The following is a 17320-nucleotide window of genomic DNA, read 5'->3' as shown; positions in this document are numbered from 1 at the left end:
AGCAGCTTCCCTTGAGAACGGACACATGCGGTCAGAGAGAGAGAGAGAATTGCAAACCACACAACTGGCCATAAATATTGTGCCCAATTGGGGACGGAAGGTAAATAAAAGATACAAGGGACTAAGTTTGAAGCTCTTGGCATGGATTTGTATCCATGTTGGAGGCATGGTGTATTCAAGGATACAAATTGATTTTTAATTTCAAATGCGAGATTTGGGGGTTTGAAGTGTGCCATTTTAGCCTCAAAATCTTCCCTCAGAGTTGACAAGACGCCACATGCAGGGCCCAGATAACCAGCACATGAACAATCTAATAACAATTGCAAATTGACACATTTCCCCCCAAGCTGCCTTCCCTAATACATTCAGCCCGAGATGGATTTGGAGCCTTTACAGTTTTTAACTTCAGCCAGCTTCGCTCTAGGCAGGAGGAGGAAAGCGTCTCTGCGCCTGTGAAGATGCTCCATCCCTGAACTGTGCGCAAACTTTGAACCACAAAGCTCGCTTTCGTTTTCAGCATTAGCCAAAACACCTCTCGCAGGCTGCACTTTGAAACCCAGTGCTCTCGAGCGACACTGTATCCTGATATTCCACAGCCTTCAAGCTTCAGAATCAAACTTAGAATCATCTTCTCAACCCTGCTGTATTCATTCCATGAGCCATAGTTGCTCAATACAAACAGTCCCATGGCCTTATGTGCTTTCCTATTAAACCTGAGCAAACTCTCTCTCTCCCCATTGTGTACTTAGGGAGCCTCCTTCCTCTCACAGCTGCTGTTCCACAGGAAGACATTTTCTTCGTCTCTAATAGCAATCATGTCTTTCCCGCCCTCGTTTTTTAATCGGTTTCTGGCTCGCTTAAAGCCAGGTCAGCGCCGAGTCAAGGAGCCTTTAGCTGAAACACAGCTCTAGCTAAATAAAGCGCCAGTTCGGGCTCGCCCCCTACCTTCCGTCCGCCTCCACGTGCTGGGTCTCGTCTGGAGATTGAATGGCGCTGCGTCCCCGCAGCTCAGAGTCGAGATTTTGTCTGATTCCTGAAAGGGAAAATTGGTTTTCTACCGCTGCGACATGGACCTCATGTTCGCCAGGACTCCCCTAGGCCCCCTCGGGTGGTGTGAGTTGGACGGGTTGGCCGTTCCGGAGAAGCCTGGCTTCAAAGCTGGCATAGTCATGTCACGCTTCCTTTAAAACCAAATTATGCGCATTTAAATGGAATGGCAGGGCTATTGTGCGGCACCTTTCATCCTACGGATTTAAAAATAGATATAGGTCTTTCGCATCATCCGGCAGCGCATCGCGAAGTCGGCGGGGTGTTCGGCTTAGATTAACAAACCCTGAGGAATTCAGTTAATTAAAACAGAGGATTAGATGACCAGATATGATCGGATTTGGGAGGTGGATGGGTCATCTTGATGGTGGTCCAACACGCCATTACGTTAATAAAAAATCAAAAGAAAATCCCACGGAACAGAGATCAGTTTATCGCCGATCGGTCGCCGATGAGACCTATTTTAAATTCTCTTTGAAGGTTCAGAATTTGCCACACATGAGGTCTTTTAACAGGCTTACGTGAGTGGGAGGTTTGGCGCCCGTTCAGGTTGCAGGGTGGGTTGTACTGGCGTGTAAAATAAGACACAGTATGCGGCATATCACCAAATTAGCGCTTCACACGTGGCATGCTACCACGCTACTCTTATCTGCTAAATAACTTGATAATGCTACAGCTGATGAAGTCACAAACTCGAGGTCAAATGTCACGGTGGCGCGAATGATATTGACCCAGCCGTGGCGTTGGGTTATTTTGACAGGACGGCGCGAGAGATAGAGACGGGGAAGGAGATATGATGAGATTTTTCTCTTCGGTGGGTAACAGGACCCACGAGTTCATTTTGAGCCGTGGTGAAGGGATCTGTCAGGATCCGTCTCACAGATGTGAGGACAAAGAAAGCCGTAGTATCTCATCAGATACACACTGTCTGCTATCTGGCAGCCGAGACACATAGTCAATTACATCCACGGTGTCTTTTTGTAATTACACGTCTCTTAATTTATTCAGGTAGCTCTGCGTTTTGATACTAGATGTTGATTGCATTGTTCGCGCTCTCGGATATCTTGTCGAGACCAGAAAATGTCTTCCAGAGCACTGTCATTATATAACTGCACATTATAATATGACATAATCACTGTTTTATTGATTGTATGATATTTGCCTCCTGATGAATGACATGATTCGCTTAGATCACAGTCGAGCAGGCCAAAATTAGAAGCTTAAACCATCACTAAATATGTCATCGAAGCATTCTAAACAGAATTAAACATGCTCTAATTAGTCTCAAACTGTCTAACTAAGTGCAATCCACCTTAAACCAACATAACTTCCAGCATAAAGCTCGTGTAGACTTCCTAACTTGCTAAACTTGATTAAAGTCATGTTGCCATGTTTTTAACCATGTGACGCTTGAACTTCCAGATATTAACCTCTTATCTGTCTCTCTAAATTCTTTGAAGGGAACATTGATAATGAACGACTTGCTATAGCCAGGCAAAGAATTCCATACAGACTTGGTCGGGTAGTTGACGAGTGGCTACTCGACAAAGGTAATAAAAAATTAAACACTGACTTAATGACTTATTAAGGCTCTGGAAGAGGTGCAGTTCCCTTTTAACCGCCAAGCCGTGAGCCTTATTCGACTTTCCAAATTCGGCCCCTTTGCATTAGCGTGAATCGTGGGCCAAAACAAACAGCGAATTGTGGCTGCCCACTCACCCTGTAAATCCAATCGGTCAACTCCATGTGGCTTTGGCTTTCCACGCATCCGGCAGCAATAAATTGTGCTCTTAACAAAGTCAGAACTGCACCACTTCAGAGATTAAGGTTTAAACCGAAATATAATCCCTGACTAACATTCTAACAACGTTCTTTAACTGAAGCAACTGTCTGTAAATAGTTGATTATTTTTTGCTGTCTTATGTTTTCCTCCCTGTGATCCCCTCTGATTCGCAAACACTGAAGAGAGGGTTTATAAAAAAAATAGCTCATCCAACACGATTTATCCGAGCAGTTAAAGGGACCATTGCTGTACTCCTGACATTACACTCAGTGTAACATTTTTTTCTTTAACCCTTTGAGTGCAATAAAAAGAAAAACAAACATTATTTGGAATGTTTGTGTAGTATTGTGGTGTAAATGTTAAGCGTGTTCAGTGTAGTAATCTTTGAAGCATCTGTAAACAGATGAATCTTGCTAAAACCATTGTATTAGATTTCCCCCAAGAAACTTTCTCAGTTATTAAAGTGCAGAAACAATCCGCCAGGTCTGCGTCAGCACATTATCCGAAGTGTTGTGCGTTAATACCCTCTACTGTATGTGTAATATCAGACTTTTTGGTTGGTTGCGTCGTTTTCATCTATATGCAAACTCCTTTTACCGCGTATATAGTGAGCTAACATCACATCTAAATGTTAAATGTAAAACAAATACCCTCAGCCTTGTTTTTTAAGAAAAACTGACCTTTCTGGCTCCGCATGCCTCCGTTGATTGAACTTGATAACATGTTGTGAAAAAATGTGATTAAAAGTTCAATTCCACATTTGTGTGAAAGTCATTTTTAGATGTTTATCGGTGTGCTCAACTCGGTCGAAGATCCACCACATTTTAACCACATTTAATCATACTTATATACACTATGCATAATAACGTATATGATGAGGATTTTCTCGTACCCCGATTCGATATAAAAAGGGCACTAAACTGAAGCTAAATCCGTGCCATACCGATCTAAATCGAAACTAACTCAGAGGGTTAAACATTCTAAATATGGAGGAGATTTTCGTTGTTAAATGAATAGAAAATTGTCAGCCTTTGAAAATCCGGATAACAATGTCCCTTTAACATGTGCAGTTATTTAGAAGTTACAATTGACAAGTAATTCTAATGACACAAAGCCCTCATACTGTACATCAGGTCTGTTTCCTGTGTGAATGGTGACTGTCTGGTTTTTGTGGTTTGTGCTTGCCATTGAGGGTCTCTGCCTGGTGCTCTGTATCTCAAAAGCCTTGAATTCATTTTAAGAAAACCAGAAATGTGAAGAATTCAGGTACTGAAATGATGTCTCATTGCAGAGAGCAGTGAAGTTCATGCCCGCAGTCCTCAGGTTAATTTGGTAAATAGATGGTTTGAATTGCCCTGTATTTTTCTCATTGGTTTAAATCTTGTACGTAACAGATTAATGGCGCACATTGAAAAAATAATCATTTGACTGTATTTAAAAAAAGATTGCGCACTAGATGGAAAAGTGGCCATCTGGGTTCTCTTCGCTGTATTACGACAGACCTTTTAGAAGATATGGTCTTTTTATCCGCACTCTCATGTCAAACTTGGTTATTTTCAACTGTTAAAAGCAAGACCCTACTTGTGTTAAATGGCAACCCTTCATTAAGCATTAAGTGGCTCTCACGAAGGGGATAACAACTGCTCACTCCATAATCAGCTGTGTCAGAGTACCTGTTCATCAGGATTAAATATAGGGCAGCAGTCCAGATCTCAGAGGCCGAAGAAAATGGCACTTTACCTTACCCGCCCTTTTCCTCTATAAGTAGTCTTTCCAGAGGTTTTCTTCACATCCATTTATACCTCATACGACCCAGTTTGCATACATAAACTATGCCCTGAAAGTATGTACGGTTGATTTTATGTGAAGGTATAGACATTTTTGTGCATAGCATAAGAGTATACACATATCGTGACATACCAAAGCGAAATGTAGGTGACTATTTTTACCTAGAGGACATTGTGATTTTTTCACACTAAAAATTTTGGGTTATTTTTAGAATTGTGTCGGGACACCCTAGCACAATGGGTTTGTAAATGTACTTTTTACGGGGTTGTTTCAACCCATTTTTGGGGCGAATGTAGATATGTAGGGGTTTATGTAAATATAAAGGGTTTGTCCCTTTTTGATCCAACGCTGGGTTGAAAGTAACCCAGACATTTTTTGAGAAATACAGCTCCTCCTCACATTTAAGAATTTCCTCGTTCATCATTTCTAATGCAATGACCTCAATGTAATGAACTTGAGCCGGGTCATCACTGGCACCATTCTAATTCTAAATTTAAATACTATTTAGGATGGATAGTTTGGAAATTGGGAAAAAACGTCTTTTCAAAGAAAGCATTCCCATCATGCAGTCTGAGGATCATTAAGAGACCATTTCAAAATGAATTTTTCTCAAAGACCTCGAACACTGCAAAGAAAACAAGTTCATGTTCACTTTTAAGCTTTACAACAGTCATATTTGTACATGTCATGAAGTCATAAAGTTGCTTTAAAATCATTCAGCTACAGTTTAAGGTTCTACAATAGTTAAAAGAAACCTGACTATGCAGGTAGTAGGTAGTGAGGCAGCATAATAGTTTTATCTGTTTTGATCCAATGGTCATTGCCATCTTAAATGTCTCTGTAACAACTCTGAAGAGATTCATGGGTCGAAATCCTCAATGTAGAAGCAGTGTGTGTGTGTGTGTGTGTGTGTGTGTGCGTGTACATATGTTTGTGTGCGCCCCTGTGTATGTCTGTTCATGTGGCCGGAGGAAAGCCCCTCTCGCCTCAGTGACACATTAGCATTTGAGCTGGCAGATGACACTTATTCATGCAGATTAGCATCAACAAGGCCTCTGAATAAATCATATCCAAAACTCTTCACATTCTCATAAATACTGTTTTCCAATTTTCGAATCTTTATTCAGTTGATTATCCACAGCTCAAGCCCTACTAGTTTAATGAGGCTGGAATGATAATATATACCCATTATTATATAATGATAGGGGCCCTTTCACTCCCCCATTATCCAGCCCTCATAGAAGAGATACCTCAGGCTCTGTCATTGATCTTTGCCATCATGTTTAATACAACATTTTGCTCCCTGCACTATTTGGGCCAGAAGTGACAGACATTAGAATTGGAGATTTCCATCGCCAGGTTCAAATGTTCAACGTGTTATCAGCCGATGTCGGAAAACCCTGATGTCTGCTGCAGACTCCAAATAGCTCCCACTGATCGTCCCTCTTCGATTCTCTGTTTCTCTCTGTCTGCCCTGCTGTCATACTGCTCTCTCTCTACACCTCTCTCTGTCTTTCTCTCCTTCCCTCCTTTCTCTCTCGTCCACCGCAGGTCGCCAGTTGACCATCTTCAATAGCCAGGCGGCCATTAAGGTGGGTGGTCAGGATAAAGGCCGGCCGTTCCAAGGTCAGATCTCCGGCCTGTACTACAACGGACTGCAGGTGTTGAAGTTGGCGGCTGAGGGAGATCCTAACGTGCAGGTGACGGGTAACTTGCGTTTGGTGGGGGACGCGCCCTCCGTCCTATCTACGGAGACCACCTCGGCCACCCCTCCGGCTGCGGCAGACATGTCCACCACCATCATGGAGACCACCACCACCATGGCCACCACCACTACCCGTAGACAACGCTCGCCCAGCCTGAAAGACAGTATTACACAGGTGAGAAAGAGGACCTTTATTATAAATACTCAGCACTTAAAGAAGCAGAAAATGACAGAAAAACAGGTTTCCTGAGCAATCGTCGGCTGCCATTGGTTGAACAAACAGATAGCCCCGCCCCAAACAAAAAATACATTGTATGGGTCCTTTATGCTAAAAATCAGTAGGAAATTAAGTAAAAATTATATTCCATTTAGATATTTTGTTAATTTCCGTAAATATATCAAAACTTTTTTTTTTTGTGGGTAATATGCTATGCTAAAGACTCTATTTGGAGAAAGTGATTTTCTCAATATTTTGATTTTTTGCTCCATCGGATTCCAGATTTTGAAATAGCTGTATCTCGGCCAAATATTGCCCTATCCTAACAAACCATACATCAATGGAAAATGTATTTATTATTATTCAATTTCAGATTGTTTCTTCAAAAATCCATTTAGAAAGATTGACCCTTAAGACTGGTTTTGTTGTGCAGGGTCACATATGCGAAATAAATTTAGATAGACCCTGTAGGGATTTTTGTCCTCTTAAATGTTGGATTATAAAAGTTTTGTTTTACAAGATGTCCAGCTGGCATCAGCAATAAAAAAGCTGACAGTACAGACCACCGTAGTGAGAGATCACTGCTATTTATTGCTTAAAAAAGAGCCATCCCTTAGCTTCAGGAAACCCTTGAAGTCAAAGTATCATACAATCCTCCGGTTCGCATATGTCAGGATATAGCTCCCCCACATATTTTTTCTGTTTCATTTCACCCACACATAATGATTTACTAGTCACATCTCCTTTGAGTAGTCCTGCAATTTTCTTGAGTCATTATTTTCGAAGCCTTGAGAAAAACATATCTTGAGTTATAGTGCATCACTTGGGAATGCATTGTTAGAACAAAACATTGTTAAATTTCCAGCCACTTGTCAGCTTACAATGCGACGTCTTCTTTCAACTCGGATTCAAGGGCTTATTTGAGCATAAACCGACATTGGTGTTAGGCACTGACATTTTGGGACGCTACATCATGCACTTTTTTTAATTCGTCCATACACAGATGGCTTTGGCTTTTACATTGAATCTTGCTGTTTTTTTTTTTTTTAGTGTCGCACCATGAACGTTATGTTTAGCATTTTAAGTGGCCAGATGACATATAAACCGTAACTGTGTGACAGGAAAAATCTGGAAAAAAATAAACAGTGAAGATAAATCTCTCTTATGCTATTTTATAATAGAAATATTAATAATATAAAATAATATATTATTAACAGTTTATAGGACACATGGGTGGTATATTTGTCAATTATCCAAATCCCGATCTGTGTCTTTAAAATTTTTAAGGAAAGCATTTGTTTGGTCATAATCTACATTATCATTACTGTGTATTCATGCACATCCCTAATTCACTGTCCTCATAATGTTTGTTCTCTTGTCATTATAACACAGACTGACCCATTTTTGTTCTCGGCCCACAGTAATTCTTTACATATATTGACAGTCTTAAAAAACGTATTAACCTTGAACACCTTCTGTCTGTACAATGCTGAAGCGCAAGACTATTAATATCAAAATATTGATTTTCATATCAGACATGTGTACTGCCCCCTATCCCCCCGTTCTTCATACATTTGCTGATCTGTTGCCCCCCGTCTGCCTTTATTCATGCAGCGTTCAACTCCATTGATCAGAAGATGTGCGATGATGGCAATAAAAGACAAGCTTAATAACAATCAGTGTCAATCTTCATAAAACTGCCAAGATCCATTGTCACCAGCGGCATGCCTTAGCAAAAATGAGGACAGACGCAGCTTCTCTCACGTGTACTCTGTGAATCACTACTAATCCTCCATATCCTGGGTGTAAATAGTCATACAAAGCAATAGTAGGAAAATGAGGATTTGAGGAGGACAGCTTAGAGCCGAGGAACTCTCAAAACAGACGAGTGTTCTTCCTCCCAAGATGAGTAAGACGTTTATATGGAACCGCACCAAGCACAGTGGCATAGACTCCAGATTCATTCATTTAGCCCTTGAGATGAACTATATCACCATTCACTGCGCAAAAAAACACATTCGTTTCTTAGACGCATGCTCAAGTGAGCTTCCTAACTACTTCCAGACTGCTCTACAGAGCTCGTTTCTTAAATACAAAATCTACTTCGGCAAAGAAAGACGACATCTTGGCCCTGTGACAGCCACCGTAGTATTTCGAAAGGGAGGGGTGGAGTGAGCCGTCGGTTGCAATTTGCAACCTCACCACTAGATGCCGCTACATTTCATACAATGGACCTTTAAAGTGATATTTCGTCCTGGCAATTTCACTCACCCTGTTGTCATTTCAAATCTTTATGAATTTCTTTTTTCTGCTGAACACAAAAAAAAGATCTTTTGAAGAATGTTTGTAACCGAACAACGGCGGTACCCATTGACTCACATTAGTTTCATGCACATACAATAGAAGTGAATTGGTGCTGCTGTTTTCCTAATAGTCTCATATTTTATGTTTATTGTTAGCTTATTAATATGCAAACTCAAAAGGTGTTTGTCGAGCACTATTTGTGTGGCAAGCAGACTTCTTATCTATGCAGGGTGCCCCAAATCCGTCACTTACGAGTTTCTGTGATAGATAGGATGCTGCCTTGGAAAGCAACTGCTTATGTAGGTCACGAGGCAGCTGCATCCACAGAAAGATTTACATTTGCATTTATCCATTTGCCATTTTTTGTGTCACCAAGAATGAAATTCTTGACCTTGTCGCTTAACTCGGCGTACTTTACCATTTGAGCTACAGGACCTCTCGAGGAAATGTCTTTATTTCACATTCACAATGATTAAATGCTTTGACTTCAGCATCAGGTAACATTCGGTCGAATGTTCAAATAAATCGTCAGAATATTTGAAGGGCAGAACTCGCCGTGCATTTTAAACGCCAGCTCAAATCATCTCAAGTGTTCAACAAATCAGTCAGTGCTTTAAGGGTCAGACACGCGGTGGTTTGTGCTGTTTCGTATATAAAAAAAGCCCAGGTCCACGTATACATATCTTTTCCATGAGCACACATTTGTGGCGAGTTTAAAGAGAGCTTCCAACGCTCCGTGTTAAACAACGCACGTCAGAGCTCTCCAAATGCTTTCTGTCAAGTAAGCCCTCGATTAAGGTGACACCACACTATGATTCTCTTTTAAAGATTAGGACGTTAAAAATGCCCTTGACTGGATGTTTTCTCTTTCTTTCACGTCAAAATTAGCAATGGCGCATTTATCGTGAATGTACGGACGTATCGAAACACAACCTGCAATTGCAACGCACTTAATAAACTTGTCTTACGGAACACATAGGCGTTGTGCGAAAGCGCTGATAAGAGGCCGGCTAATTATCCTTTAATAAACGCAGTCACGCAAAACTAATGCTACAATGCGTCATTTAATTAAAGGTTCGAAATGTCAGACTCTTTAGTTTTCGTAAATCAGACTGAAAATTTGTCGTAGCTTTTCTTTTGTCCCAGTAAACGCTTTGATGGTTCAAAGTGGAGCTTTTGTTTATAACGCAAGGGCCGATGGTAGTGTCTGTACGTCTGATATGCGTCATTTCATTAAGGTTTTTTCAGCAGCATTCGGCAAAATCAATATTTGATGGAGGTCGAGCACAAGAAATGTTTTTGTATGTTCGGTTTAAAGGAAACCCAATAACATTGCTGATGTGATGGAAAAAATATCAAGTGAGCCTTTGAAATATTTTCCTCAATGGGCTTCACCTTCAAAGGTAATGTACTACAGGCTTGATGGGGTTTTCAAATGTGTGTTACTCAAAAAGCGAGCAGAGGAAGAAGCGGAAAAAGCCAGCGAAAGGTGGACTAAATCAATACTCCACTATTTCAGCCGGACCGATTAAAACCGTCTGCGGGCCAATTCAATTAGTATATGGACGTCAATCTTGATCCGAACAGCCGGGATTGGAATGCAGGGGCTGATGGGTGTTTTCATATAGCAAGCTTGAATTTCCTTGGGTCGTAAATAAAGAGGTAAACTATATCTCGGTAATCGCATCATGGAAACCACACATACTGTAAATCGTCTCATTGATTGTTTTTTTTCTTATTGTGAACGATTTGATTTATATTCCTATATTTCTATCTAATTTGCATTTGTTGTGTTTATTAGAGAGCGCAAATGCAAATACAGATGTCACCATTAATAAATACCACCACTTACCTTGTTTAGCATTCGCAAAGGAGCGCAATTCTGTAGGTGCCTCCCGTTCTCGTAAACAGATAAATGTGCCTGTACGAGTGAACGGTGAAATTGTTCTGACCTCTCGGTGGGAAAGGACAAACTGATGCGTCCAAATCAGTCATGGCCCAGATCCAATTACATGTTTTATGAATGTGAGGTATGAGCTGGGAATGTTAATTTACATTCAGGTCAGACTACGGGGCAGCAGAGCTATTCGGTCTAGCATGACTGAATATCTAGACCCTCGAAGCTGAACAAATGCCTCTGCAACAGATCTGAAAAAAAAAAGCTTAAATAAATACTGAACCAATAAGATAAACGTAGGATTTCTTTTGAAGGTTGTAGAGAATTCCATCTTCACTGTGAATATATGCGGCCGCCATTTATAATCACATGCTGCCTGTCTACATTGCACCCGATTCACTAAACTGATATGCACATCACATAAGAGACTGTAATGAATGCAATTCCGCATGGTGCAGTCCCCTCTCTTCAAGGTTCTTGTTCTCAGCGCCAGTGTGTGAGATGCAACATGCTTTAGTGGAACTATACAGCATCACTTCCACCTGAATCAGCCCTTTAAAATGCCAAAAGTGCACTTAATTACACAGCACATCTGCATACATGCATATTTACACACTCCTCGCTATTTGATGAATTACTGCTGTCACCATCACAAGAAAATGCAAACAAATGTCTGTTTTTTGTGAATAAGGCTAAAGTTCTAGAAGGGAGGCTTGTTTTTCGAAGCGTGGTTTCAAGACTGATGTTGATTCGTTCTGCTCTTTCAGAACTCAGATGATCTGCTGGTGGCCTCTGCTGAGTGTCCCAGTGATGATGAAGATCTGGAGGAGTGTGAACCTGGCACTGGTGAGTACACACGCATACACAACGCTTCAGATGTTCTCCGTTCTCCGTACACCTGTCACCGCTCGTAGGCAGCGCACACTGTTCCTGTCTGATCAAACTCTCCTGTCCTATATAGAAGAATCGTTTTAATTGAAAGGACAGGGTTGCGCCGGCGGATATGGTTTTAATTTGATGCCGTTCTTTCGTAGATAATTCCTCATTTAAAACCAACGCTTACATTTCGGAGTTTGAAATAAAAACTTTGATTTTAGGAATGTGATCAGATATGATTTGACCTAAATGTATTTTGCAAATCTTAAGGAGTTTACATATAAAGGGGGAGGTTGTAAGGATGGAAGAATTTAAGAGCTAAATAAGTTGTACTTTGAACCAAATGTGTTTGTTAAATAAAATCTGTGATTTGTACATAAAACAAACAAACTTAAAGGGACATTCACTCACACTCAAGTTGTTCCAAATCTGTATGCATTTACTTGTTCTGATAAACACAGAGAAAGATATTTTGAAGAATGCTTGTAACCAAACTGACTCACGGCACCATTGACTACAATAGTAGGAAAAAATTTAAATGGTAGTCAAAAGTTCTCCAGAACTGTTTGCTGTTCTACATTCTTCCAAATATCTTGCTCTGTGTTCATCAGAACAAAGACATTTATACAGATTTGGACTAACTGGAGGGTGAGTAAATATTCGTAAAATTACATAAGTATTGCATAATACTGAAAAGGAATGACAAACTGACAAAGTCCTGTGATTTTTTAATTTAAATCTGTTTTTCAAAATGCTTTTCTACAAGCGCTCGTCCCTGATATAATTGTCACTTCAAACCTCCCGAAGTCATGACCGCTTATCTAAAACTGTATTAGAAGTGTTTCCAGGGTTAAGGGTTCCATTACTTAAAGCAATATTGGTCTTCTCTTACTGCCTGGCCTATTCATAACGCTAAGTGGCCATTCCACTCCATCATTGGGTTGCGCTTTTGGCATTCATCATGAATATAGGTGTGACATCATGAAATGGTTACTGTGTGCTCAGTTATTGCCCGTGTGATTGTGCATTATGTTGCAATCATTCAGTGTGCTTGAGTGCTTGAGCTCTTTCTAATGGACCGTATGAAAAATCAGACGGAGCTCTTTCACATTGTGTCCAAGCATTTGGCTTCCTTTCAGTTTATGTTAGTTGAACCAAAATAGTAAATTCAACTATTTACATGGTGTTCTGGGCATTTCATTAATTACACTTGTTCGTTTTGTCTCAAAACCTAGTGAGCTGCCTACTTGGCTTACTTGAGCATCATAGGCTTGATTCTGACACAAAATTTCTCAATAAAAAAGATCAAATATTCTACCCTCTGTGATAATCATAATTGAGGCACCATTGCCGTATATTTGCCATAGATAAGACAATCTCATAATGCATTGTGACAAGCCTAATGATGGCTGCTAGAGCTAAAGGAAATATTGATTTAAATAATTAAACCCTTACTAGGATGTAGGTTCATATAATTATAATATGGGGCGATTTCCCGGACAGGGCTGAAGGCTAGTCCCAGACTAATTAAAATGTTGGTGCAGTCTTGAGCCCAAACAACTAGCACTTGCATATCTTAAAATATATCAGTGCGATTGTTTTGTCTGAAGATGCACACAATAATGTTTGTTTGTAAAGCCTGTTTTTTAAAACGCCTTAAATATCCTTATTTAGCTAAAGCCTTGTCCTGTTTTAGGCTAATCCCTGTCAGGGAAACCGCCCCTGTATGTTTGAACAAATCTGCATCTGTGTAGTGTCTGTCAGCCTATTAGCAAAACCACATGAAAACATCCGAATCAGCTCAGAATCAGTTAGTCAAGTCTCTTGTGCGGTTCATTTGAGGTAAACTGATTTTGGGGTATGTTAGAATCTGTTAACAAGACCGTTGCCTTTAAATCTCAAATCAAATCAGACTCACTAAACTCACAAAGGAGATTTCGTTTAGTTTTAATAATGTTGACGTGGATACTTCTTTATATAGGCATTAGACAGCGAGTCAGCTCAAAAGGTTTTGAGACAGAGCTTTTCACTACTAGATTTTCACAGAATGCATATATGCGGAGGATTTTGTCATTGTAAAGTAAATATATATATGTATATAAGTCAGATGAAAGACTAAGGGGAGAAAAGTTGTGCTTTTTTAAAGGGACCATCTTACACACCTTTGTTTTTTGTAATTTGCTTTTTTTCCATGCAAAAATCATGCGGCCTATTTGTTGATGTAAGTGACTTAAACTCCATGGTTTGCTATCTTGTTTAACCAAAGAAGAGCCAAGAGCTATACAACATATGAGCTGGAACTATGTTAGTCATTTGAATAGGTTATGAAAGTATTTTAGCATATTGTGTGAATTTAAAATATATTGCAGTTGTAGATTATGTTGTTAAAATCTGTCCTAAAACAAATTACACAATAGTTTAATAGTTTATTAGAATTAACAGTGTAATTGTAGTCAAAGTACAAACATGGTTCTGTATGTGCGTGTTTGTGTATGTATTTCCTAGTTTTCGCTAATTTTTGTTTCTCTCGCCCTTTCTCCTTTCTCATCCCAGGAGGTGAACTAGTGTTGCCCATAATTACAGTGGACACCCAAGACTCCCTTCCCATGGCCACCCGTTACCCCGCTATCCCCGCCCCTCCTACCTCCCTGACCCCTCTCCAGACCACCAAAGAGTCCCTCATTTTGTCCGACCCCCGCCCACCATGCCCTCCTGACCAGGAGGACTGTGGTGACCCCATGGAGGTGTCGGCTTTCGGCTCCGGAGAAATGACGGAGTCCGATGATGAGGACTTTTACAAAAACTCCCCCATGGTCACCGATAGGACAGTCCTGCCCCCGCCCCCCGCAGTGGGCAGAAGCGGGGGCCAGAGCCCGGGTGGTAACCGCCCCCCAGTCCCTGCGCCCACCACTCACCCCAACCAACTCCACATCCCGGCGGGCAAAATGAACACCCGTGACCAGGTGCTTCTGCCCCCCGCCCCATCCTCCCGCCACACTCCCGGGCTGACCTACCCACCTGACTTCCCTCATGTGCCCACAGCTCACCCCACCGATCTGATGGAGAAAGGCCGCCCCGGCGCCGTGGAGGTGATAAGGGAGTCCAGCAGCACCACGGGCATGGTAGTTGGCATCGTGGCGGCCGCCGCCCTCTGCATCCTCATCCTGCTTTACGCCATGTATAAATACCGCAACAGAGATGAAGGTTCTTATCAGGTGGACCAGAGCCGTAACTCTGGCTCGGAAAGCAACGGAGCCGTAGTCAAGGAGAAGACTGCAAGCACGACCGCCGCCGTCGCTAAGACGACTTCCAAGGGCAAGAAGAATAAGGACAAGGAGTATTACGTCTAAGAATGTGTGTGAGATGAGGGGAGAGGAGGTAAACAGGAAGTGGGCTGAGGATTTTCAAACTTCAAATCACCTCCTCTGCATCCTCAAACATTTAAGCCACACAATCTTCTGTTTACTTCTGCAAAAGTTTTTCTCCTCTTCTGCCACTGAAAGATAAAGATGAGTGAATGTGGGGAAAGGAACCATGATGAATAGATCCTCCGTTGCCGTCTTACAAAGCCATTGTTGTATGTAATTTTATCTCCTTCATGTCTAAAGAATATCTTCCATTACATTCCAGATGATGTAATGCGCTCTACACTCTTTGCGATTAAAAATTTATGTTTCATGTGACCGGGTCTCCGAAGGAGAGAAACAAAACACCATGGACAGAGAGAGAAAACCACATGTAGCCATTTATCGTCTCCATACACAAGCTTTTGGTGCTATTTTGGAGTATTTAACATTATAGAACCGTGAAATCGAGATCTTTTATAAGACATTTACTGGCCCTTGTTAAAATAGTTTACGAAGAACATAAAGTGAGTTATTTGCGGGAAACAAGCAGGTGCTCGTATTTAAATTTGACACATTTCTCGGGAAGTAAAAGTATTTGATAAAAAATGTGGCAGATGACACCAGACAGCTTGTTTCATATTCCTATAGAGTTTTGAATTAATTTCCACACAGATATTTATGTCACGTGTATAAATGAAGATTAAACTGTCCCTGTAATGAAACACGCAAACCGAGTTCTTTCATTGTCGTTTATCCACCTTGGTTTCATAAACAGGCTTTGCTCTCGTGCATATCAGCGGTTAGACAGCATGGCAGGTTTGAAGGTGTCAGAGGGCTGTTAGGACTGAAAAGAAAAAACTTTCTAATGTTCTTGATGTCTCTCTCTCTCTCCCCATGGTGCTGAAACATTGTGATCCGTTAGGCTAATAATTGTGTTCCATGCATGATGTACTCACATTCAGCTTTGAGAGTTTTTTAAATAAGAAATGCAAATCATAAAGTTGATAACTCTCATCTCACCTGGAGGAACAGATTTGCGCGAGAGAGCACAACAAGGACGGAAGAGACCTCAGACTGTCCTGAACTGAACATTGGCTTGTGGACAAAAGATGTTGTATCTATGTAAATACAGGACAAAAATACATCAGGATACAGGTCCGTGTGTATCGTGCATACAGTGTGTATGCGTGCGCGTGCGCTTGTGTGTGTGTATGTGTGTGTGTGAGAGTGTTTGTCTTTGTCCTTTGGCATGAGAAAGATATACGCAAGACTAAGTATGAGAACTCTTTCTCTTGCCCCTTATATTCTCTATGGTGTGAAACTGCAGCCCAATACCCATCAGAATGAGATGACAGACAGTGAAACAAACAGGATAAGAGAAATGTCGTCTTTTGAGAACTCTGTGGCATCTCCACACAGGGAACTTGTATAACCGAATCGAGATGCCAACTCGCCACCCCCCCAACCTTAAAGGAGAAGGAAATCCAAGACTTTGGATAAAGCAGCACAACATTGTGTCCAGACTTTTGTATCATGGAAGGGGAGGGAAAAAATGAAAAAAGAAAAAAAAGAGTATACTGTCTAGATATTTCTCACAAATGAAAATATGGTTTTCCTGAATTGACATTCCTTGTTATTACAAAGAGGTTTTTTTGTTTAGTCCTTCCTCTTCGATTAAAAAAAAATGTTATTCACAACAGATATTACTTCGTAATTGAAGTGATTTTCAAATGTGAAATCCTGAAATGTTATTTGGAATTTTCTTGAATTTGGTAAAAGATATTAAGGTAAATGCATTACACGTATACCTCCATTTTGCATTTAAGTTCTTTTATGACATCATCAGCAGGGCTTTTTGTTTGTGTTTTTGTTTTGTTCTTTTCAAATATAATTGTCATTTACATATGCTGGTCAAAGTATATTCCCGTTCTTAATGTAATTGTAAAGTGTTACTGTGACATGAAATCTAAATATGTGTACATTGACAGAGGGAAAAATACACTTGGTTCTATACTTCGTACAGATTTGGTCAGTGTGGTGTCTTATTTATAAAAATGATTTTGAGTTTATAAATTCATTTTAAGAAAATATTTCACGTTAGACAGTCAGTATGTTAAGAGCCATGAATCCTAAGGTCTAGCCTGCCTTAAAACCATGATTTAGCCATTGTAAGAACTCTCCCACTGTAGAGTCGAGCCCTTGTCTTACATTGCAATTTCATCATCTGTTCTCATATATTGATGGTTTCCTACCCATGATAACTCCACATTCTGCTAATACAAAGAAGACTTAAGATTCTTCTCCGCTGTCACTTCACTTAGATCTACAATAGGTAGACAGACCTCTGCCCGACTCT

At 40.7% G+C, this 17320-nt stretch overlaps 1 protein-coding gene across 11 annotated transcripts in view; it reads left to right on the top strand.

Moving 5' to 3' along the window:
- nrxn2a (neurexin 2a) overlaps positions 1-16986 on the top strand; it is a 286021-nt gene extending 269035 nt beyond the window's left edge. For 7 of the 11 annotated variants that reach the window (XM_056730656.1, XM_056730657.1, XM_056730663.1 and 4 more), the window contains 4 exons: positions 2508-2597; positions 6170-6498; positions 11509-11587; positions 14171-16986. In XM_056730656.1, the coding sequence (XP_056586634.1) occupies positions 2508-2597; positions 6170-6498; positions 11509-11587; positions 14171-14967 (1295 nt within the window). In that variant the 3' untranslated portion in view covers positions 14968-16986. The remainder of the gene's footprint in view (positions 1-2507; positions 2598-6169; positions 6499-11508; positions 11588-14170) is intronic. The other 4 variants (XM_056730667.1, XM_056730666.1, XM_056730664.1 and 1 more) reach the window with 1 other exon arrangement.
- The last annotated feature ends 334 nt before the right edge of the window (positions 16987-17320 follow it).

The sequence above is a fragment of the Triplophysa dalaica genome, chromosome 19, assembly GCF_015846415.1.
Source record: "Triplophysa dalaica isolate WHDGS20190420 chromosome 19, ASM1584641v1, whole genome shotgun sequence".
Lineage (NCBI taxonomy): Eukaryota > Metazoa > Chordata > Actinopteri > Cypriniformes > Nemacheilidae > Triplophysa > Triplophysa dalaica.
This window is presented reverse-complemented; position numbering and strand designations above follow the sequence as displayed.